General features: G+C 42.5%; 1 protein-coding gene across 7 annotated transcripts in view; it reads left to right on the top strand.

Annotated features, from left to right (window-relative positions):
- Nucleotides 1–22,444, top strand: part of STYXL1 (serine/threonine/tyrosine interacting like 1) — a 64,767-nt gene that overhangs the window by 10,104 nt on the left and 32,219 nt on the right. The window contains exons 2-5 of one of the 7 annotated variants that reach the window (XM_038539153.1): nt 836–944; nt 12,716–12,795; nt 14,024–14,085; nt 18,008–18,149. In XM_038539153.1, coding sequence (XP_038395081.1) covers nt 12,768–12,795; nt 14,024–14,085; nt 18,008–18,149 — 232 coding nt within the window. In that variant the 5' untranslated portion in view covers nt 836–944; nt 12,716–12,767. Of the gene's footprint in view, nt 1–835; nt 945–12,715; nt 12,796–14,023; nt 14,086–18,007; nt 18,150–22,444 lie in introns of those variants that run through there. The other 6 variants (XM_038539152.1, XM_038539151.1, XM_038539156.1 and 3 more) reach the window with 6 other exon arrangements.

The raw sequence follows: 22,444 nt of genomic DNA, 5'->3' as shown, positions 1-22,444 counted from the left end.
GCTAGATGAGATCCTCCCGTTAGCTTGTCCTCCAACACTGGGTGCTGACTCTTTGGTGGCATTTTTCCTATGTATAATGTGTTTTTGGGTCCAATGTTTGTATTCCATGCTAGGCTGTAGTCTTCATGAGGGTAGGTCTAGTTTACCAGTTATTTCCAGGGCCTGACATACAGTAGGTATTCAGTAATTATTTGCTGAAAGAGGAAATACTGACTATATTATGACTTATTTGGGGTGCCTGGGTGGCTCAGGTGGTTAAGCATCTGCCTTTGGCTCAGGTCATGATCCCAGGGTCCTGGGATCAAGCCCCGCATCAGCTCCCTGCTCAGAGGGGTGTCTGCTTCTCCCTCTCCCTCTGCCCATCCCCCCACCACCTTGTTCATGCTTGCTCTGTCACTCTCTCAAATAAATAAATAAAATCTTTAAAAAAATATTATGACTTATTTCGTATTTCTCTGGCTCTTACATGCTGTGTTCAACACTTTATTCTTCTTGACACACATATTTTACTACAAATTCTTAAGCTTTCCTGATCACTCACATGATTACTATCATTTTTTAAAAAGATTTTATTTATTTATTCATGAGAGACACAGAGAGAGAGAGAGAGAGAGAGGCAGAGGGAGAAGCAGGCTCCATGCAGGGAGCCTGATGTGGGACTCGATCCCAGGATGCAGGATCATGACCCCAGCTGAAGGCAGACACTCAACCACTGAGCCACCCAGGTGTCCCTCATTTTTGTTTGAAGGTGTATAAAGGAGTTTAATACAATATCTTTGGCCATTCTTTAAAATAGAAAGAGGTACTAAGCTTGTACATTATTGATTCTTCCCAGTATAGGATGGCTGGTTTGGTTTTGTGTGAACCAACAGAACTTTACAACATCTTGAATCAGGTCACAAAACTTTCCCGATTGACTGAACCCAACTATCTCTGCTTATTGGGTAAGTACTCTAAAAAGCTATGTTTTGTTCAGTGTCCTTCATATACTATTTTAGGTAAATCGACAAACTTATGGGGATTGAGGAATAAATGACTTTAGAAAACTGTTAGACTCATTGACTCATGACATAGCTTAAAATGCTGCTGCTAATTGTCACCTGACTTGGAAATAACTCCAGATTAAATCTAGAAGTTCTTAGAAGACTTGTGTTCTTGTTCAATGGAACATTTCTTTTTTTAAAAAAAGATTTATGGGATCCCTGGGTGGCGCAGCGGTTTAGTGCCTGCCTTTGGCCCAGGGCGTGAACCTGGAGACCCGGGATCGAATCCCACGTCGGGGTCCCTGCATGGAGCCTGCTTCTCCCTCTGCCTATGTCTCTGCCTCTCTCTCTCTCTCTGTGTGACTATCATAAATAAATTTAAAAAATAAAAATAAAAAAAATAAAAAAAATTTATTTATTCATTAGAGACACAGAGAAATAGAGGCAGAGACATAGAGCCAGAATCAGGCTCCATGCAGGGAGCCCGATGCGGGACTGGAACCCAGGACCCCAGGATCATGACCTGAGCCAAAGGCAGATGCTCAACCACTCAGCCACCCAGTGGAACATTTCAACTATCTAACAAATATATAGTGATACTAACAAACATTCACATACCCATCACTCAGATTTAACATAGTAAATCTGTTGTATCCCTCTTTTGTACCCCATCCCAATCCCATTGCTTCTCTTTCCCATAGATGATAGCTTCTGTATTTTCTACATTTTTATTGTACGTGCAGGCATCTCAAAAATAATATGTAGTTTAAACATTTACACAAATTGTACCATAATGTACAGTCATTCTGCAACTTGTTTTTTCTTGAAATTTTTGAGATTTCCCCCCTCCATATCTAAATGTGAAGATCTATTTTAACTGTTAGGGTAGTACCCATTCCTAATCAGTCGTGATGGGTTGCTTGCATTATGTTCCTGTTATGAACAGTGCTGCACTGAAGAACTTTATGCATCTCTTGCCCACATACAAGAGTTTCTTCAGAATATCTGCCTAGAAATGCAATTGCCAATTTGCGAGTTCTGCTTCAAATTGCCCTCCAAAAAGATTGTATCAATTTGCATTTCCATCATCAATTTAAGAAACATACCTACTAATACCTGCTTTTGTCAGCCTTTAAAATTTCTGCAGTCTGATTGGTGTGAACTTGTGAGGTTTTCTCCTCCAATTAAAAAAATTGTGATAAAAAAATTGTGATAAAATCCACATAACATAAATGTGTCATCTTATCCATTTTTAAATGTACAGTTCAGTGGTGTTAAATATGTTCATAATGTTATACATTATGCATTATGTGCATCACTTTCCATCTCCATAACTCTTCATCTTGTAAACTCTAAAACTCTATACCCATTTTTTTTTTTTAATTTTTATTTTATTTATGATAGTCACACACAGAGAGAGAGAGAGGCAGAAACACAGGCAGAGGGAGAAGCAGGCTCCATGCACCGGGAGCCCGACGTGGGATTCGATCCTGGGTCTCCAGGATCACGCCCTGGGCCAAAGGCAGGCGCTAAACCACTGCGCCACCCAGGGATCCCAAAAAACTCTATACCCATTAAATACTACTTGCCCCTTCCTCCCATCCCTTAATCCCCTGGAAATCACCATTCTCCTTTCTGTCTCTATGATTTTGACCATTATAGGTCATGTAAGTGAAATCATACAGTATTTGTTTTTTTGGCTTGTTTCATTGAGCTTCATAAGGTCCTCAGGTTCATTATGTTGTAACATATTGCAGAACTTTCTTCCTTAAGGTTGAATAATATTCCATTGTATGGATATACCACATTTTGCTTATCCATTGAATCAGCAAATATTTGGGTTGCTTCCATATCTCAGTTATTGTGAATGATGATGGGTGTACAAATACCTCTGAGACCTTGCTTTTATTTATTTTGGGTGTATGAACCAGAAATGGAATTGTAAGATCATATGGTAATTCTATTTGTAATTTTTTGAGGAACTGTTGTATTATTTCCATAGCAGCTGTGCCATTTTACATGAGCACAAGGGTTCACAAGTTTCCAGTGTCTCCACATCGTTGTTGACACTTGTTTTCTGTTTTTTGGGGGGATAGTAATCCTTCTAATAGGAGGGAGGTAGTATCTTATTATAATATTGATTTGCATTTCCCTAATGATTAGTGATGTTGAGCATCTTTTCATGTACTTCTTGGCCATTTGTGTATCTTTGGAAAAATATCCAAGTCCTTTGCCCATTTAAAAAAAATATTTATTTATTCATGAGAGAGAGAGAGAGAGAGAGAGAGAGAGGCAGAGACACAGGCAGAGGGAGAAGCAGGCTCCACGCAGGGAGCCGGACATGGGACTCAATCCCGGTTCTCCAGGATCAGACTCTGGGCTGAAGGTGGCCCTAAACCGCTGAGCCACCCGGGCTGCCCTCCTTTGCCCATTTTTGAATCAGATTTTTTTTTTTAAACTATTGAGTTTTAGGAATTATCTACATATTCTGGGTATTAATCCCTTATCAAGATTTAATTGTCATGAAGTTCAGTTTATTTTTTTTCTTTTGTTCCCCATCCCTTTGATGTCCAGGAAATCATTGCCAAATCCAATGTCCTGAAGACTTTTCCCTGTTTTCTTCTAACAGTTTATACTTTTAGGTCTTACATTTAGGTCTTTGATCCCTTTTGAATTAATTTGTGAGTTAAAGTGTTGTTAGTGTGGTGTGAGATAAAGGTCCAAATTCATTCTTTTGCATGTGGATATCCAATTCTCCCAGCACCATTTGTTGAAAAGATTGTCCCATTCTTAGTCTCTTGAAGATTCCATATGAATTTTAAGATGAGTTTTTCTTTCTATAAAAAAAGCCCCATAATGGGGCACGTGTGTGGCTTAGTGGTTGAGCATCTATCTTTGGCTCAGTTCGTGATCCTGGGGTCCTGGGATCAAGTCCCACATTGGGCTTCCTGCAGGGAGCCTGCTCTCCCTCTGCCTGTGTCTCTGCCTCTCACTCTGTATCTTAAATATATATATATATATATTTGGGCAGCCTGGGTGGCTCAGCGGTTTAGCTCCTGCCTTCGGCCTGGGATCCTGGAGACCTGGGATCGAGTTCCTCGTCAGGCTCCCAGTAGGGAGCCTGCTTCTCCCTCTGCCTGTGTCTCTGACTCTCTCTCTCTCTCTCAAGAATAAATAAATAAAACCTTTAAAAAATAAATAAAATATTTATTAAAAAATCATTGGGATTTGGTAGATAGTACATTGAATTGCTTTGTATAGTGTTAACATCTTAACAACATTGTTTTCCAATTTATGAACCCAAAATGTTTTTCCATTAATTTGTCCTTTAGTTTCTTTGAGAAACATTTCATAGTTTTTCAGTATACAAGTCTTTCACCTCTTCAGTTAAGATAATCTTATATTTTATTCCTTTTGACATTATTGAAAATGGAATTATTTTGTTAATTTCTTTGTCAGATCATTCATAATTAGTGCACATAAATACAACGTTTTTGTATGTGTTGACTTAGTATCATGCAGCTTTGATGAATTCATTTATTCTCAAAATTCTTTTTCTTGGTCAAATCTTTAGGGTTTTTGATGGATAAGATCATTCTGCAAACTGAAATGATTTTGCTTTCCAATTTAGATGCACTTTATTTAGTTTCTTGCCTAATTGCTCTGGCTAGGACTTCCAGTGTTACTTTCGAATAAGTGTAAAAGTCTGAATCCTTGTGTTTTTCTTGATCTACAGGATATGCCTTCAGTCTTTCACCACTGAGTATGATGTTTGCTGTGGATTTTTCATATGTGGTTTTATTATGTTGAGGTAGTTTTTTATTCCTATTTTGTTGGATGTCTTTATCATGAGAGTGTACTGAATTTTGTCAAATGCTTTTTTCATCACTTGACATGATCATATAGTTTCTTTCCTTCATTCTGTTGATGTGTATAACATCGACTTTGGGATATATTGGACCATAATTGCATTCCAGGAATAAATCCTACTTGGTCATGGTGTAATTGATGTAGGAGAATATATATGTTAATTATAATAATATGGAATATAGTCTGTCTGTCCGTCTGTCTGTCTATCAATCCATGAGAGACACACAGAGAGAGACATAGGCAGAGGGAGAAACAGGCTCCTCACAGGGAGCCTGATGTGAAACTTGATCCCTGGGCCCCGGATCATGTCCTGAGTCAAAGGCAGACACCCAACGTCTGAGCCACCCACGTGCCCCTGGAATACAGTTTAAAGCCTTCTCTATAAATACACACCCTATATAGATTCAGCCTTAAAGTTAGAGTGGTAGAGTGGTTTATTGAAAGCTTTTATTTGCTGGGAGATTGTTGATTATTGGTCCAGTCTTCTTACTGGTTATAGGTCTATTCAATTTTTTTTTTTCTTTGTGATTTGGTCTTGTAGATGTGCATTTCTAAGAATCTTTTTTTTTTTCGTTTCTAGGAATCTGTCCATTTTATCTAGGTTATCTATTTTTCTGATATATAGTTAATTGTTAATAGTTATCTCTTACAATCTTTATTTCTGTAGAATCAGTAGTAATATCCTTATTTTCATTTCTGACTTTAGTAATTTGGATTTCCTTTCCCCCCTCACTGCTTTAGTCTATCTAGCTAAAGGTTTGTCAATTTTGTTTATCTTTTTAAGGAACCAACTTTTGGCTTCATCGATTGATTTTTTTTTTTTGTTCTGTTTTTTTCAAGTAGGCTCCATGCCCAACATGGGGCTTGAATTCACAACCCTGAGATCAAGGGTTGGTTGCTCTACTGACTAAGCCAGCCAGGTGCCCCAGAGGTCTAAGTGAGTTTCAATTTGTATCTGCACTCATATGCAAAATAGTCCCCGAAGTTAAAGACCACATGTTTGTAGAAATTTTAAAAATTAATAAATAAAATGGCCCTTCTTGGAAGATCAGGGCAAAACATCCAATCTTCTTCTATTTAAGATTTATTTATTTATTTTGAGAGAGAAAGAGAGAGAACAAACAAGTGAGAAGGGCAGAGGGAGAAAGAGAATCTTAATCAGACTCCATGCTCCAAGCCTAACCCCGACACTTAATCGACTGTGCCACCCAGGTGCCCCATCAGTCTTCTTCCTAATAAGAAACTAACCCGTTTGCCCACCAAGGTGTAGCAAAGCCAATCATGTGGCGAAGAAAGGGTTTACTTGAGAACAGCCAAATGAGGAGACAGGAGGGCAGCTCTGAAGAAAAAAAGTGTATGTATGTTAAAATGTCTTAAACTATTTATTGAATCGTATTTATATTAGTTAAAAGGGATCCATTGGTAAGACTACCTAGAGTTAGTCTTATAATATATATTCTAGTATTTCAAGTTTATTACTAGTTACTAAACCTCAGTTTACAAATAATATATTCATTTTTTCAGATCTTTTTCCCCCAGCTTTATTGAGAAATAAGTGACACGCATCACTGTATAAGTTTAAGACGTACAGCATTATGATTTGATTTACATATATCATGAAATCATAATAGATTTAGTTAACCTCCATCATTTCCTATTGATACAATAAAAAGAAAAGAAAATCTCTCCTCATAAGAACTCTTAGGATTCACCCCTAAGAACCTTTACCTGGGGGTGCTTGGGTCGCTCAGTTGATAGAATATGAGACTCTTGATCTTGGAGTTATGGGTTCAAGCCCCACATTGGGTATAGAGATTAAAAATAAAATCTTAAAAAAAAAAAACCTTTCCTACCTATCCTACAGCAGTGTTATAGTCCTGATGTTGTACATTATAACACATTTGTTTTTTTGTTCCTTTATCAAGAGGGAAAATTCTAGCATCAACTCTATCCAGTCAGGGAAAAACATAAAATAAAAGATTCCAACAGTTCCACACAAATATTATATTTATCAAATGGAAGAACTCCCAATTGGACCAGATGCTTATATTACTAAGATACTTTTCATTGATAATTTTTTTTTTCAAGAAAAAGAGCAAGAACGAATGCACACATGTGGGAGAATGAGTGAGGGGCATAGAGGGGGTGGGGGCAAGGGGCAGAGGGGGAGGGAGAGAATCTCAAGCAGGCTCTATGCCCAGCATGGAGCCCAGTGTAGGGCTTGATATCATGACCTAAGATCTCATGACCTGAGCTAAAACAAGGTTGGATGCACAATCGATTGAGCCACCCAGGTGCCTCCCACTGACATAATTTTTAATAAGCACAAATATATAGCTTTAGTTTCAGAACTTAATATATGCCTGACAATCAAAGCCTTCTTTCAGGAAGAAAGGTCTTAAGCCCCACTCAATCTCAGTAAAATATTTTCACCGAGTGCAGTATTTTACACTTTTCTTAAATATAAGGTGCCCTCATAGCAGCACCAGGATAGTTACAATTCATTTGAGTCCTCATTTGTAGAAAGAGGCTGTCATGGGATAGCCAGGACACCCACTAGTTTGTGTTAGTTACCTCTGTTTTTTTTTTTTTTTTTTTTTGGGTTTTTGGGTTTTTTTTTTTTTTTTGGCCTTAAAAACTAGAAATTAGTCAAATTGCCCATAAAACCATCTCTTCTTTTTTTTGGCAGTGTGAAAGAATCCATCAAAACCTCTTCTTCTAGCTAATTTCCCAAACTCCCATCTGGGGTTAAGATGAATCTTTTTATAAAAGGTAACTTTTGGTCCTGGAGTCCTGGAGTCTGGGATCGAGTCCCACATCAGGCTCCCTGCCTGGAGCCTGCTTTTCCCTCTGCCTATGTTTCTGCCTCTGTGTGTGTGTGTCTCTCATGAATAAATAAGTAAAATCTTTAAAATAAAAAAGAGGTAACTTTCATAACATGTATCCATGAACATTAAAACTAGTTGTTAGATTAAAGTAGCCTTATAATTTAAGATTTATTTATTTTTTTATGATTCTATTTTTTTAAGTGATCTCCACACCCAACATGAGGCTCAAACTCATAACCCTGAGATCAAGAGTCACATGCTCTACCAACTGAACTGGCTAGGCGCTCCATAATTTAAGTTTTAACATGTAAATATTTATAGTTTGATCTTGTTGACAATGATTGTCAGAGCCTGGAATTCAACATCATTCACTGATTCCCATTCATGGCCCTAAAACACATATCATCATTACATAACTTACCTCTTGCATCTTGAGAGAATCTTCTGCTTCTTTAAATCTTTGGCTCCTAAGCAATTCCAGGTTTTGTATCTTTTGATGGAAATTTAACTTTCAGACTAACATTTTTAAAAAAAGATTTATTTATTTGAGAGTAAGAGAGAGAACATGAGCAAGGAGCAGAGACCAAGGGAGGAGAAGCAGACTCCCCTGCTGAGTAGGGAGTCAGACCCGGGGTTTGATCCCAGGACCCCAGGATCCTTACCTGAGCCAAAGGCAGACACTTAACAATGGACAGAGCCACCCAGGCACCCCTCAGATTAACATTTTAACTCTTCTTACCTCTTGACAAACTCTACTCTCAGATTTTTTACACTTCATCAATGCTTTTCTTTCTTTTTTTTTTTTTTTTTTTAAGATTTTATTTATTTATTCATGACAGAGAGAGAGCAAGGCAGAGACACAGGCAGAGGGAGAAGTAGGCTCCATGCAGGGAGCCTGACGTGAGACTTGATCCGGGGTCTCCAGGATCACACCCTGGGCTGAAGGCAGTACTAAACTGCTGGGCCACCATGGCTGCCCCATCAATGCTTTTCCTGATTTTTCATATCATTGTACTGTTAAAATCTGAAACCTGGGACACCTGGGTGGCTCAGCAGGTAAGTGTCTGCCTTCAACTCAGGGCGTGATCCTGGAGTCCCAGGATCGAGTCCCACATCAGGCTCCCTGCATGGAGCCTACTTCTCCCTCTGCCTATCTCTCTCTCTCCTCTCTCTCTCTCTGTCTCTCATGAATAAATAAATAAAATCTTAAAAAAAAAAAAAAAGAAAATCTGAAACCTGCCTCAAAGAGATCATCTGATAAAAGAAACAAAATATAAAAATGATTATTTTGGAATAGATCCTGGGAGGTCAGAGTTGTTCAAGATTCCCTATTGGGACCATACTTTATATTTTATTGCAATGTGTAATGATTATCAGCAAGAATTGCCAAAAATCCTATGTTGGGTGCTTTTGTAATCTCCAGTGACTGGCCAGAGAAGCTCCAAGAAAGTTTGGGAGTACATACCCTTTTTCATGCAAGTGCCCTCATAGAGTGAATTGTAAGAGAAATACCATTTATTTGAGGCCTCGCCTGTAGAAAGAGGCTGTCCTGGGAAAGCCAAGATACTCACTAGTTTGTGAATGTCCCTGAGAAAGAGTGACTTGTAAAGATTTTATTTTTTTTAAGTCCTTGCCACACTCAATGTGGGACTTGAACCCACAACCCTGAGATCAGCTGAGCCATCACCTGAGCCAGCCAAGTACCCCAAGTGTGAATTTTTTTTTTAAAGATTTTATTTATTCATGAGAGACACACAGAGAGAGGCAGAGACACAGGCAGAGGGAGAAGCAGGCTCCGTGCAGGGAGCCAGATATGGGACTTGATCCCGGGACTCCAGGATCACATCCTGAGCTGAAGGCAGGCACTAAACCCCTGAGCCACCCAGGGATCCCCCACCAAGTATGAATTTTTAATCTGGGTTATACTTGAGTTTCACCAGCCTTTTTCATTGTATTCATAGGAAGTTGCTGCTGGTCGATCAGCAATCCTACCACCCCTGTTATCCTGAGTTTGGTTCTGAAGCTATTTATGGCTTTAGAATCTCACAAGTGATCTTCTTTATCATTTGAAGGAATCATCCTGTCTCCTCACTCTCGCTTTACAGTTTCCAAATATCACTTAGAGTATTTTATTCAGCTGAGTAGCTCTATGGACAGCAACACCTATGAAGAAAGGGTTTTATCAAATATATGACTTAATACTATCATTTAAGAAGTAGATGTACTAAAATAGGCCAACTAATTTCTAGTTTTTAAGACCAAAAAACAACAACAACAAAAAATACAAAGGTAACTAAAACTCCTTATTTAAAAAAAAAATCACATTTTCTCAGAGATGTCCACAAACTAGTGGGTGTCCTGGCTATCCCATGACAGCCTCTTTCTACAAATGAGGACTCAAATGAATTGTAACTATCCTGGTGCTGCTATGAGGGCACCTTATATTTAAGAAAAGTATAAAGTACTGTACTTGGTGAAAATATTTTACTGAGATTGAGTGGGGCTTAAGACCTTTCTTCCAGAAAGAAGGCTTTGATTGTCAGGCATATATTAAGTTCTGAAACTAAAGCTATATATTTGTGCTTATTAAAAATTATGTCAGTGGGAGACACCTGGGTGGCTCAATCGATCGTGCATCCAACCTTGTTTTAGCTCAGGTCATGAGATCTCAGGTGCTACACTGATGGTTGGCATTTGAGATAAAAATCCATTCAATATAGAGCCTGGTTGTTAATCTATTGCAAAATCAAAACTGAGAGCTGTGAATTTACTATATCTATTTAAAATAAATAACCTATGAAATACAGATTTTGGCACAGATAGAAATGGGACAATCAAAATCAATGGATTTAACCTGCATGCTTCATTTGCTCACAAACTTGTACACACTAATAGTCTACAAAAGAAACTATTATAGTTGGGATATCTGGGTAGTTCAGTGGTTGAATGTCTGCCTTTGGCTTGGGGTGTGATCCTGGAGTTCTAGGATCAAATCCTGTATCGGGCTCCCTGCAGAGAACCTGTTTCTCCCTCTGCCTCTCTCTGTGTGTCTCTCCTGAATAAATAAATAAAACAAAAACCAAAAAAAAACTATTGTAGCAAAGAGAACTGCCTTTTTGATTTCGTCTGAAGTCTAAAGAGTTACTGTTCAACATAAATGTTATTTCTAGAAAAAACTTAACTGCATAGGTTAGAATAACCACGTGTGACGTTTTCAGCCACTAAAGCACCAATTCAAAGAAATTTTAAAATCATTGTTTTTATGACAGTATATACAAATAAACATTGATCAAAACTCAGGAAGTAAATACCTAGATTAACACAAGTCAATGGTCAGGAGAATTTTTGTTTGATTGAAGTATCTTATCATCTCTTAAAAAAAATTAAGTGCTAACATATAAAGCAGGCAAATTCTTCAAGTAATTTGTTCTTAAATATGCCAATTTTTATAGATCTGAACAAGGGATAAGAAAAATACTGAAATGAAACCGGAGGATAGACATGGGGGAAAAAACTGGCCAATCATAGCTGGACAAATGCTACAATACTATCCTGGCCTGAACAGGATATTTCATTAAATGCATGAACAGATTAACAGGTGTCTGCTGATTTAGTATACTAACTCCCTTATATTGCTAAAATTCCTGCAACAATCAGTAGGCATACATGCAGTCTTAAGGAAAAGAGTACCACTTAAAAATCAGCATTGGACACCAACTAAAGCAATCTTTAAAATGTTTTTATTATTCGCTATTACTGTGAATGAATATAAAATGTAATCAATCTTCCAAATGAAGAACTCTAGCCTTGTCCAAAGTTTGATGACTTCTTGGGGGCACCTGGCTGGCTTAGTCAGAGGAGGAATAATTGACTCTTAATCTCAGGTCATGAGTTCAAGCCCCACCTTACATGTAGAAAAAACATTTAATGACTTCTGCCCATTAGCTGTTCTCCCCAGGAAGTTTTCTGTTAACCAAATAGTGATTAAAGTAATCTTCACCATTAATCAAATGGCCTTTGTTGTAACCTTTTTCTTTTCTACAAGAAGGAGTGCACAAGATTCAAACAAAATCTTCCTTGGCCACTTTGACTGTCAAGATCTTTGCACTTTTTCTACTAGTTTCTAACCGGCCAGGTTCCATTCAGCATAGTCATTACTGCCCTCTGACATGTTGTCACTTAGGTCACTTTCAGACCGTGAAATCATGACCTGAGCTAAAGTCAGAGGCTTAACCCACTGAGCCACCTAGGCACCTCTACCCTTTCACCTTCTTAATGTTGTATTTTGATGAGAAAACGTAGACTTTCTTAATTCTAGTAGAATTAGGTTTACCCATATTTTCATCTTTGGTTAGCATTTCCTTATGTCCTTTTAAAAAAGAAATAGACTATTTTTTAGACCAGTTTTAGGTTCATAGCAAAACTGAGCAGAAAGTACAGAGATTTCCTAAGTACTCTGTCCCCCCACGTAAGCACCACCTCTTCAATTATCCTCAGCCCCCACCAGAGTGGTGTATTTTTCACAGATGATGAACCTACATTGATACCTCATTATCATCTGAAGCCTAGAGTTTACATTAGGGCTAGTGTACATTTTCTGGGTTCTGACAAATTTATAGTGACATGTGTCCATCATGATAGTATCATACAGAATAGTTTCATTGCCCTAAAACTCCTGAGTGCTCTGTGTATTCATCCCTCCCTCCCCACGAATCCCTGGCAACCACTGATTTTTTTTTTTACTGTCTCTATAGTTTTGTGTTTTCAGGAGTGTCCTATAATGGGAACCATACAGTATGTAGCCTGAAACTGGCTTCTTTCACTTACATATGCATGCATTAAACTCTCCATGTCTTATCCTGGCTTGAAAGCTCTGTGTGTGTGTCCATGCACGAACTCAATGATATTCCATTCTCTGGAATTTTCAACTAATTTGGGTAAATGCCAAGGGGCATGATTGCTGATAAGAATATGTATAGTTTTGTTAGAAACTGCCTGTCTTCCAAAGTGACTACCATTCTGCATTCCCACTAGCAATGAATGAGAATTCTTGTTGCTCCACCCTCACCAGCATTTGGTGTTGACCATGTCTTGGATTTTTGACATTCAAATAGGTATGTAAGGGTATCTTATTTGTTGTTTCAATTTGCGTTTCTTTGATGACATGTTGTGGAACATCTTTTCCTATGCTTATTTGCCACTTGCATATCTTCTTTGGTGTCTCTTCATATCTTTTGCCCGTTTCCAAACAGCTGTTTGTTTCCAACCATTTCCAAAAGGTTGTTTGTTTTCTTGTTGAATTTAAGAATGATGTTTTGGGGGCAATTGGCTGGCTCAGTCAGTGGAGTATGCAACTCTTGATCTCAGGGTTGTGAAATTCAAGCCCCACATTAGGTGTAGAAATTACTTAAAAGGTCTTTAAAAAATGATGTTTTGGATAGCATCCCTTTTTAGGACTTATGTATAAGGATGTGGTCCTGTTTCACATTCCTCCCAACTTTGAGGACATCAATCATGCCTTCTGCCCTAGCAGAGGTATTGGAACCTCAGTTCCTAGATTTTAGAGTGAATTTCAGTCTAAAATTCCATGGGGCATTAGTATGAGCTCATTCCGGCTTTGATTTCTCCCCCTCCCCACTTCTTTGGACCTCTGAGAAATTTTCCCTTAAATCAAAGATACAAAGTCTCACTACCCCTTAAGGGGATATGTGGGCGTGAGTATGATGGGGAGAGTCATAGGGGCAGCCTAGAATAGTGGAACTACATACCTCCAATTTTTTCTTTTTCTTTTATTTTTAAAAGATTTGATTTACTTAGAGAGTGTGTGCTAGTGGAGGTGGCAGAGGTAGAAGGAGAGAGAATCCTAAGCAGACTCTCCCCACTTAGTGTGGATCTTGACACAGTCTCCATCTCATGACCTTGAGGTTACAAACTAAGCCAAAACCAAGAGTCAGATGCTTAACCAACTGAGCCACCCAGGCCCCCCAAATGCCTCAGGTTTTTATTTTTTAATTTTTTTATTTATTTATGATAGTCACAGAGAGAGAGAGAGAGAGAGAGAGAGAGAGAGAGGCAGAGACACAGGCAGAGGGAGATGCAGGCTCCATGCATCGGGAGCCCGACGTGGGATTCGATCCCGGGTCTCCAGGATCGCGCCCTGGGCCAAAGGCAGGCGCCAAACCGCTGCGCCACCCAGGGATCCCTGCCTCAGGTTTTAAACTGACAATTGCTGTCACCTAATTGCCAAAAAAAAAAAATATGTTGAGGATGGTGCAAGTATTCTAAGGAGTTTGGCCATATGCTCCTTTGCAAACACCATTATTAAATACCTTTCCTTTTCAGATGTGCGTTCCAAACAGGAGTATGATGAAAGCCATGTGATTACAGCCCGTCGAGTGAAGAAGGTATACTGGCAGAGTCAGAATGTGGGGCAGGCTGGTTATCTTACAGGAGGGTGGGGGAAAATGCGGGATTTTATCCTAGATCCAGGAGGCAGCACAGTGGTGGACACTGTGGACAGCAGAGGCAGGACCACCCCTGTGCATCCACCAGGAGGGTCTCCCACATCTCTCACATATTCCCTAAGGTGTCCCCACCCGCTATGATGGCCAACAGCTTCACTAGCAAATGTTGATTTAATTCCTTGTTGTGCTAGGCACTGTTCCAGACCTTGGAGATGCAACAGAATACAAGATGCCCATGGTTCATTGTTTCCTGTCCTACTCAGGGAAGCAGATAATAATAAACCATCAAAATGATTACTATAATCCAGGGACACCTGGCTGGCTTAGACTGAAGGGCAAGCGACTCTTGATCTTGAGTTTGCAGGTTTGAGCCCCACGCTGCTGTAGAGATTACTTGAATAAATAAACTTAAAAAAAAAGATTATGATCCAAAGATGGAAACCACTTCCCTTCCCTACTTCCCCACCCCTTCCCCATTCCATCGTTCAAAGAAATTATTTATTTGAGAGAGTGAGCATGCACACAAGTCCGGGGGGTGGGGGGCAGTGGGGAGTAGCAGAGGGAGAGGGAGAAGCAGACTCCCCGTCGAACAGGGAGCCTGACGTGGGACTGGATCCCAGGACACTGAGATCATGACTTGAGCTGAAGGCAGACCGTTAATTGACTAAGCCACCCAGGTGCCCTTGCTGGGAGATTTCACTCAGGCTTCCAGTTTCAACTATCCAGCTGCCATTAGCCGTCCTGTCAGTTTTGCTTCTAAGGTTATATCTGGCAAAGCTGACCCCTCCCCTTCCCACTGCTGCTGTGCTGGTATGTACTCCATCTCTGGCCCTTTGCCACGGGGCACTTGATAGGGAGCCTGGGCCCTGGCTCAGGCATTTTTCCAGGATAAGCTTGCTGCTTGGGGTCTGGCTCAGGGGTAGAGCATCTGACTGCAGGAAAAGCTCACTGCCTAACACTCTCCTCACCCCAAACCCATCATTACCTACTTTTTCTCCTTGGGGGTTTTCAACTCTTTGACTTCAACCTCTAGCCCATAACCCCCATTTCAGAAATTTCTCTGCTTTCTACAGCTGGTTCAGAGCCTCTTTGTCATATATGGCTTTCGGTTTCTGGCTCCACTCTCAGGTCTGCATATTCTTTGGATTCTGGCAGCACCCCCAGCTCTGGAAGAGACCTTCCCAGGGCCTCAGCCAGGCTGACACCTCTTGGCTCCCCTCCCCAACTTTCCTGCCAGCACGGTCCCCCTGCAGGACTCAGCTCATGGCCTCCCTCTTTGGCTTCCCCACATAACATGCCTGCTTCTACTCTCCCCTGGCACCTCAACATCATCGCCTTACTTCAAATTTCCTTGGTTCTAAGATGCACATATTCCCCCATATTTTAACACTTCTGAAATTGAAATATATCCTACAATTGATCGACGCTTTAATGTGTATCTTTTCTCCCAAAAGTGATGTGGCAGAGATCCGTTCCTTTTCTTTTTAAATAAAGATTTATTTATCTTAAAGAGCATGAGCAGGAGGACAGGCAGAGGGAGAGGGAGGGAGAGAATCCACAAGCAGACTGCATGCTGAGCATGGAGCTTGATGCGGGGCTGGATCTCACAACCCTGAGGTCATGACCTGAGCCAAAACCAAGAGTCAGCCACTTAACCAACCGAGTCCCCCAGGGGCCCCCTGTCTGTTCCTTTTCTGTGTAGCAATAACCCCCTTTTTTGAGGGGAACTCTTCTTCTTCCTGTTTAAACCGTGGGAGTCTAATGGTGATCCCTAAGATAGTACCCAGATTCTGGCCTTGGTGATTGGCCATGGGCCGAGGATGGAAATAGCAAAGCAGAGTTGTAATTAGAGAGGGTGGCTCTTCCCCTTCTCATAGTGGAGTTTGGAGGGTGTGGGCATCTGTGTGTCACTGTGGCTGTGCCACAGGCCTCAGGACCAAGTAGTCTGAGAAGGTGAAGTCAGTGTGCAGGGGGAGCAGAGAGGAGCACCTGAGGGGGAGGTCTGGGCTTTAGATCCCTGGTTCAGGTTTTCCTGGGGACCAAGAAGTTTTGTTATATGCCAGCAAGTCCCTCCTTTCATGTTCACTCCTGACAGCAATGGTTTTTAAGTTGGTGATGCCTGTAGCTACATCAGGCTCCCTGCTCAGTGGGGAGGGAGCCTGCTTCTCCCTCTACCACCCCACCCCCCGGTTGTGCTCTTTCTTTGTCAAATAAATAAACAAATAAAATCTTTAAAAAATTGGTGGTGCATCTTCCAACTAACGGTCTCTTAATCTAGAAAATACAGTACACAGGCCCCATGAGCACATTGCTCTCTCAGGCCTCCAGATCTTTCTCTGGGAACATGAGAATGGGTGTGCCTTGTTCATCACTGTGTCCTGGAGGCTCGGTCGGGTCCCTGGCATCTGGGATGTGCTTTGCACCTGTTGGTTGACTAAAATGACCAGCTGGATGCTGTTCCTTCTGCCTGGAATGTTCTCCTCACCCTTATCCATCTGGCAGTTCACCCTCACCCTGCCACCCTGCATAGCCTTCCTGAGTTCTCCAGGCCAACTCGGGTGTTTCCCTGTGCCATTCTAAACCTCTATATTCCAGAACCCCACATGGTGTCAGCATAGAGTGGACCCTCAGCATTAATTATTGAGCTAACAAGTGAACATCCAGCCACATCTGTCCTCTCCCACCTCTCCACGTCTCTACTCCCTTTCCCCATGCTCATTCAGAAACCCCCCTTCCCTCATTATCTGTGCAAACCCTGTTCGTCCTGAGTACCATTTCTCTCCTAGTTCCTCCAGGCAAATATGATTCCTCCTCTCTCAACCTCAGAAAATTTTCTGGTCTGTCCCTCCACAGGCCTTGCTTGACTGTCTTGTCGATTCTTGTAGAATCAATAAACACTTGCCCTGGCCCACCTGCAAATGTTCTTTCAGGCCATCTATGGCATCCAGACTGGGATGCAAGGGACAGAGTAGTGGGGGCCACCCAGCCAGGCCTCCTCGAGCTCTGGGGCACTCTTGGGGATCCTGGGCATTGTCCTTGCTCTGGTGGTTTGCCTTTCTGGCAACTTAGCTGCTCCCAACTACTCACGATGTCCTGGTTCCTGTTGGCGCTTTCCTTCCTCTGACTGTATTTATAGCCACATGCCAGGTACTGTTCCAGAAGCACAGGGTACATCAGCGACTACAAAAGAACAAAAGTTCCCACGCTCACAGAGCATACATCTGAGCATAAAGTCTGCCACATTATATCCACAAGCCTCCTGCTTGGTGCCCTTTTTTTTTTTTTTTTTTTTTTTTTTTTTAACTTTTATTTATTTATGATAGTCACAGAGAGAGAGAGAGAGAGGCAGAGACATAGGCAGAGGGAGAAGCAGGCTCCATGCACCGGGAGCCCGATGTGGGACTCGATCCCGGGTCTCCAGGATCGCGCCCCGGGCCAAAGGCAGGCGCCAAACCGCTGCGCCACCCAGGGATCCCGCTTGGTGCCCTTTTAATGCAGACTTGGCCCCCACCCTCACCCAGAGAGGAGATGCCATCAGTTTGGCTTCAGTTGCTCTGAGAGCATGTGTGCCAGGCCACCCAGTGGGCTGCGGGCCAGTTACTAGACCAGCTCTTTTTCAGTCAGGCACCATCTCTGGTCTGGTCAGCTGTGGTGAGCTTCCCTCACAGCGGGGCATGCGGGTGTGGAGGGTGCTCGGCATTCAGTATACTTTCAGGTCCCTTCTTGGCACTTTCGTACCTGTAGTGTGTGGTCAGGGGAACAGGCACGGTCCTCCCTCCAGCTCCACACAGAGCTGGCGTGCAGGGAATATGTGCCCAATGGAACCCATCTGCCAACAGAACCTTTCTTGTGGTTTCTTTAGAAGGAAAATGAGTATCTTATCCCGGAGTCTGTGGATCTGGAGTGTGTGAAATACTGTGTGGTATATGATAATAACACCAGCACCCTGGAGATAATCTTAAGAGAGCAGGACGAGGATGACAACTCTGATGATAGCAGACAAGGTAGGTTTTTACGATTGCAGCCAGAAGCACAGCTGGTGGTTATCAAACACTTTGCTGCATGCCGGGAACCATACCAAAGGCTCTCTCTGGGCCAGCTCCTGCAATTTTCAGAACACACCCATGAGAAATAGTAATGTCAAGAACTGGGGCAAGGCTGAGATTTTTTTTCTTCCTTACAAGATGACAAGTGAGCTTGCCACAGTCTCATGGATGCTGGCAGAAGACGTGCAGCTCCTGAGTCAGAAACGATGGACTTTATTCTTCAGAGCCCTGAAAGTAGCCAGAATGTCCTCATTTTCTTGCCCTGATGCCGAAGCCCCCATTCTCACAGGGTGACAGGAAGAGGGCCAAGTAAAACCTACCCACACAGTGGGTTGTATGACAGGAGAACCCTGAGCTCAGGGAATTTTTTTTTTTTTTAAGATTTTATTTATTTGAAAGAGAGAGAGAATGAGCAGGGGGAGGAGACAGAGAGAGAGAGAGAGAGAGAGAGAGAGAGAGAGAGAGAAGCAGACTCCCTGTTGAATGTGGAGCCTGATACAGGGCTCAGTCCCAAGACCCTGAGATCATGACCTAAGCCAAAGTCAGTTGCTTAACAGACTGAGCCACCTGGGTGCTCCCACGGCCTGAATCTTTTATAATGGGAAGAAAACATGCCTGCCCCTGGCTCTGGAGAGAGAAATAGTCTATCTTCCAAGGCTCTTTGATATACAGATATTCTTGAAAGGCCAGTACCTTTGCTCACAGGACACATAGAAACCTGAGAGGCCTTCGAGAATGATCTCTATAGATGGGGAAATTGAGGCCCCAAAGTTGCATGCTGTAACTTACTCAAGGTCCCACACATGTTGAATTAGTTATTTATTGCCATGTAGTGAATTACCTCCAAACTCAGTAGCTTGATACAGCAAACCTTAATCAACTAACCAGTACCAGGTTCTGGTAGACACGGTGTGTCTCCTGAGATTGCAGTCAGGATACTGGCTTTGGTCGCTGTCATCTGAAGGTCTGACTGGGCTGGGCTGATCTGCCTCCAAGGTGCATCACTCATACAAGTATGGCTTCCATTCCCCACCACCTGGACCTCTCTGTAGAACTGCTTGGGTGGCCTTGTGACATGGCAGCTTGTCTCCCCCAGAGCGAGCCATCCAAGAGAAAGAAAGAGCTAAGGAAAGCCACATGCCTTTTGCAACCAAGTCCTGAGACCTCTGGTCACTTCTGCTATATTCATTAGAAGGAAGTCACTGAGGGCAGACTACCCTCAAGGAGTGGGGAGTCAGACTCAACCTCCCTTTATATTCTTTTAAATATTCTTTCTTGTATTTGAAAGAATTTGTGGACTGCTTTTGAAACCCTCACACCTACTAAGCAGTGGGGTTGGGATTTGAACCCTGGGCAGGTTGGCTGTGTCTGGTCTCCCAAGGCCTGGATAGTGGAGCTGGAGAGCAATGCAAAGTCACTCCAGTCCTGAACCCGAGCATTAAAACTTGGTCAGCTCTAATCTTCTTATCTGCTTTCTGGGGTGCCCCTGCCTTCTCCACCCAGCTCCTGGTTTGGGACTGACAACCCCTTGCCATTTGTCATAGGGGCTCTGCTGCTGGGGGCTCAGTTATGAATATGCGTGGTTTCCATGGGCCTGGGTGTTCACAGCAGCGGTCACTGGGTGGCGCTAGGCTTCCACCTTTAATAAAACCAGTCTTCACAGGAGGTCCTGTGAAATTGTGCCCTCTTTCCCTAAATTTACCGGATTGAGTTCCAGTCTGCAATCCTGGGATTGTACACTGGACCCTAAAACCACAGGAAACGGTGGCCAATAAAGATAATCCTGCCTACGTTCTATAAATGATCTCATGGAACCCCCATTCTCACTCAGTAGGAAATCACAACCACAAAACAACACAGCAAAACCCAAACTGCATGCGCGCGCGCACACACACAGACCTTGTCCACTTAAGGTACTTTTCTCCTTTAAAAGGGCAGCTTTCAGACATACACAGAGTCTCTGGGGTAAAAGGCCATTTTGAAGTTTTTCTCCCCATTCCCTTCCTACTGTTAAGCACCCACCTCCCCGCCACCCCCCCCCCCCCCCAACCCGCCCGCCCGCAAGGAAATCTGGTTGTGGGCAGAGAGCTTCCATCACATCCTAGAAGCAGGGATCTGGCTCTGTGCAATCCTCTTCTGCTGGCCTCCTGGTGTGTCGCAGCTCATCTGTGTGGCCTTGGGTGGTGGGCCTCTGTCCTTGCTGTGTCCGTGGCTGAAATGTCCCCATCCAGGGTCCTCACAGCCCTGTGCCCTCCTTACCAGGCTTTCCACGGCTGCTACTAGTCTTGGGGCTGCGGCTGCCTCTCTATTCTCCAGCATTAGCTTAACCCCTCTCTGGCCCTGCTGGGGGTGTGTCTCAGGATTCCTGGTGGGAAACAGGGCACAGGTGGTTTTTTAGCACCTCCCCCCCCCCCCCCCCTTGCAGACAGGAGTTTTTGTTTTGTTTTGTTTTGTTTTGTTTTGTTTTCAGGAGTTTTTTATCTTCTCATCTGGTTTTCTTCCTAAGATCCTGGAGAGCACCTTCCCTTGTCTTGTTCTCTGTGGTTCTTTCTCCAAAACTCCTTTTACCAGGCACAGGGCAGTCCCCTCCTTGTAGGAGAGAAATTTTTCTTATGTTAAATCAGCCTGCCTTCCTTGCAACATATGAACTATAGACCCTGCCCTCCCCCCGCCCCCCCCAAACTGGGATCTTGATACATGTGGGTGGAGTTCCCTGGGCTGGGGCTTTCACCACAGCTGTGGGGGGAAGCTTTGGGAATGTGGACATTTTAGTTTTCCTCCTTTCTGAACAAAGCCTGACTTTCAAGCCACTTGTCTGGCTAAGTAAGGACCAAAAGGAATTTAACTTAAAGCTCGCTGCTGAGTAGAGAGCCCCTTGGCCTGAGTTGTTACCCCAGCTCAAATTCTGCGAAGCCTCACATCATTGGAAAACTCAAGATTAATAGGATTAAAAGTGAATTTAATGTTAATGACTCCATTATACCTGTGGCTGGGTAGCCTGGGCCAGACTGTTCTCATGGCTTTCCCCTGGAATCTCTAATTGTCTTCCTGAAACTGGATCCAGGTTCTTCTTCCAGATACAGTCCTCCACATGGGTCTCAGGCCCCTGCTGCCCTCAGCAGCTACTGCTGGAATTGGTTTTCCCTGGAAAGAGAAGTCAGAGTCCATACCCTTCCCTTTCTCCTTTCAGCTGACTCTCCAACGCTGACAGAACGGTATTTGATATTTGTCTTCAGGGTTCAGATCCTGGCCTCAGGATATCTTGGTTTAGCCTTAATAATGCAGACTTGCTGACCTATATATCTAGTTTGCATACAGTCAGTCTCCTAGTGATTCTGCAGAGCAATGAAGGCTTTTAAGATTAAATCAATGGCAAAACCACAATGAGCTGTCCCTCCACACCCACTAGAATGCCATGATAAAAAAGAGGGCTACTAGCAAGCCTCGAGGAGGATGTGGAGAGATGGGAACACTCCCACTCCGCTGGTCACAGTGTAAAATGCATCAGGTGCTATGGAACAGTTTGGTGTTTCCTTCAAAAAGTTATACATAGAGTTATTGTATGATTCAGTTCTGCTCTGAGGTACCTACCCAAAAGAGATGAAGACCTGTGCACACAGGAACCTGTCCATAAGTGTTCACAGTGGCACCATCCACAGCAGCCAAGAAGTGGAAATGGCCCAATGCGCCTTGACAGATGAGCGGATAAACCAAAGATGGTAAAGCCACACAATGGAATAGTATTCAGCCCTAAAAAGAAATGGAGTACAGACACACACTATGACATGGATGAGCTTTGAAGACTCTATGCTAGGTGAAAGAAGCCAGATGCAAAACCATATACCGTAGGATTCCCTCTGTACGAAATGTCCAGAATAGGCAAATCCATAATGAGAAATTAGTCTGCCTCAAGCTGGCTGTTTGAAGGGAAAGAAAGAGTGAAACCATTGCACAACTCTGTGAATAGACTAAAAACCATTACTTTACATACTTTAGGTGAATTGTATGTTATATGATATATGATGTATATGTACGAGAGAGATTTTCCTTATGTTAAATCGTCTTTCCTTGCAGTGATGTGGAGAGCTATAGAATTGAAGAGTTTACAGAAAGGAAGGATCAACTTACTTGGTAGCAAGTGGCTTTTTAAATTTTAGTCGTTAACACTCCTCTCCATTTAGATTTGCTTTGGGCTTCTAGACCGTTGCCTTACCAAATCAAGTGGCCATCAACTGGGGCTTTAGGCAAATGGT

Source organism: Canis lupus, chromosome 6 (assembly GCF_011100685.1).
Source record: "Canis lupus familiaris isolate Mischka breed German Shepherd chromosome 6, alternate assembly UU_Cfam_GSD_1.0, whole genome shotgun sequence".
Lineage (NCBI taxonomy): Eukaryota > Metazoa > Chordata > Mammalia > Carnivora > Canidae > Canis > Canis lupus.
The sequence above is the reverse complement of the archived record's forward strand: the minus strand, read 5'-3'. Positions and strand labels throughout refer to the sequence as shown.